Source organism: Canis lupus, chromosome 21 (genome assembly GCF_011100685.1).
Source record: "Canis lupus familiaris isolate Mischka breed German Shepherd chromosome 21, alternate assembly UU_Cfam_GSD_1.0, whole genome shotgun sequence".
Taxonomy (NCBI): Eukaryota; Metazoa; Chordata; class Mammalia; order Carnivora; family Canidae; genus Canis; species Canis lupus.
In genome coordinates this window covers 49083182-49085681 of record NC_049242.1, presented here as the reverse complement: position 1 = coordinate 49085681, position 2500 = coordinate 49083182, and the positions used below count along the sequence as shown (strand labels likewise).

At 50.6% G+C, this 2500-nt stretch overlaps 1 protein-coding gene across 1 annotated transcript; it reads left to right on the top strand.

The window, feature by feature from the left end:
• Positions 1-1085: 1085 nt before the first annotated feature.
• On the top strand, positions 1086-2215 carry BDNF (brain derived neurotrophic factor). The gene is given in 1 exon segment (NM_001002975.1): positions 1086-2215. A coding segment is annotated over 1 exon segment (744 nt). The 5' UTR covers positions 1086-1107; the 3' UTR covers positions 1852-2215.
• Positions 2216-2500: the final 285 nt, after the last annotated feature.

The window sequence follows — 2500 nt, the reverse complement described above, 5'->3', positions numbered from 1 at the left end:
GCCTGTAGACAGACAGACAGCTGGGGTGCAGCAGCCGGCCCATGGGGTGGCCCTCGGGGCTCCCGGGGACCCTGGAGGTGGGGAGGAGGCCCTCACTGCCTCTTGGGGAACGTGCAGGATGCCACCCGGCGCCGGACAGGTGCTCGGACACGTCCCCGCGGGCCCGGCCCGCCGTGGCCAGCGGGTGCAGGTGCAGGTGTCGGTGCAGGTGCGGGCCCCGCGGGAGGGCGGCGTGGCCGGCTCACCCCGGAGCACTCGCGCTGTGTGCATGGCCCCAGCCCCGCGCAGAAAATGATGTGTGTTTGGAAATAAGCAAAGCATCTTCAGTTGTGACCACGCAGGTGCAGCAGGAGAACGCGGCAGCCGAAGTCGGGAGCCCCAAGCCCTCGTGTAAACTTTCTTGGGGCCAGGGGAGCGAGTCCTCGGAGGCCTTCGGGCTCCTTATCTGCCACGCTTGCTGGAGTTCTCTTTCTGCTTTGTTCTGATAGATGATCTCTACGGGAGGGGGGAAAAGGCAATGGAAAGAAAGGCCCTTTCCAGCTCCCCGCCTTCTTTCTCCTGGTGCCGCTGGTGCCCGGGCACCACGGAGCCGGAGGCCCCCCAGGCCCCGCGGGCCACTGCCCGTCTGTCACAGGCTCCTGCAGCAGGACCATGTTGCTGACTTGGGGGGAAAATTACTATTGCACTTGCAGTTGTTGCTTAGTAACATTTCTGATTTTGTGTTTCCTGTGACAGCCTGAGCAGAGATCATTAAAAATTAAACTTACAAAGCTGCTAAAGCGGGAGGAAGGAGGAAAACTTGAAGCCACCATTTTTTCGCTCACTCAGAAGCCATCTAAGCTCAGGTTTCAGTGCCACATCTTGCGGCAGACCCTGCACAGTCCCTGGTTTATATTAAACCTATTAAGCCGCGTAGAGCGCGCTGCCGGCGTTAGCTGGTGTCTGGTGCAGCTGGAGTTTGTCACCAGCGCATAAGACCCTTGACCCTGCAGAATGGCCTGGAATAGCAACCACGTGGCCGCACTGCATCCTCGCGAGAGAAAGCCCTAACGAGTTCTGTGTCCTGTTTCTGCTTTTTCCCTACAGTTCCACCAGGTGAGAAGAGTGATGACCATCCTTTTCCTTACTATGGTTATTTCATACTTCGGTTGCATGAAGGCTGCCCCCATGAAAGAAGCGAGCGTCCGAGGACAAGGCAGCTTGGCCTACCCAGGTGTGCGGACCCATGGGACTCTGGAGAGCGTGAGTGGGCCCAAGGCGGGTTCCAGAGGCCTGACGTCGTTGGCCGACACTTTTGAACACGTGATAGAAGAGCTGTTGGACGAGGACCAGAAGGTTCGGCCCAATGAAGAGAACAATAAGGACGCGGACTTGTATACCTCCCGGGTGATGCTCAGCAGTCAAGTGCCTTTGGAGCCTCCTCTTCTCTTTCTGCTTGAGGAATACAAAAATTACCTGGATGCTGCAAACATGTCGATGAGGGTCCGGCGCCACTCCGACCCCGCCCGCCGCGGGGAGCTGAGCGTGTGCGACAGCATTAGCGAGTGGGTGACAGCGGCAGACAAAAAGACTGCAGTGGACATGTCGGGCGGGACGGTCACCGTCCTCGAAAAAGTCCCTGTGTCGAAAGGCCAACTGAAGCAGTACTTCTACGAGACCAAGTGCAATCCCATGGGTTACACGAAGGAGGGCTGCAGGGGCATAGACAAAAGGCATTGGAACTCCCAGTGCCGAACTACCCAGTCGTACGTGCGGGCCCTTACCATGGATAGCAAAAAGAGAATTGGCTGGCGGTTCATAAGGATAGACACTTCCTGTGTGTGTACACTGACCATTAAGAGGGGAAGATAGTGGCTTTATGTTGTATAGATTATATTGAGACAAAAATTATCTATTTGTATATATACATAACAGGGTAAATTATTCAGTTAAGAAAAATAATTTTATGAACTGCATGTATAAATGAAGTTTATACAGTACAGTGGTTCTACAATCTATTTATTGGACATATCCATGACCAGAAGGGAAACAGTCATTTTGCGCACAACTTTAAAAAGTCTGCATTACATTCCTCGATAATATGTTGTGGTTTGTTGCCGTTGCCAAGAATTGAAAACGTAAAAAGTCTAAAAAAATAATAATAATAATGATAATAATAAATTGCATGCTGCTTTAATTGTGAATCGATAATAAACTGTCCTCTTTCAGAAAACAGACAAAAAAAAAAAAAAAACCGACAAAAATTTGAACCAAAACATTCCGTTTACATTTTAGACAGTAAGTATCTTCGTTCTTGTTAGTACTATTCTCTGTTTTACTGCTTTTAACTTCTGATAGCGTTGGAATTAAAACAATGTCAAGGTGCTGTTGTCATCGCTTTACTGGCTTAGGGAATGGGGGATGGGGGGTATATTTTTTGTTTGTTTTGTGTTTTTTTTTTGTTTGTTTTGTTGTTTTGTTTTGTTTTTGTTTTTCTTTTTTAGTTCCCATAGGGGGTAGG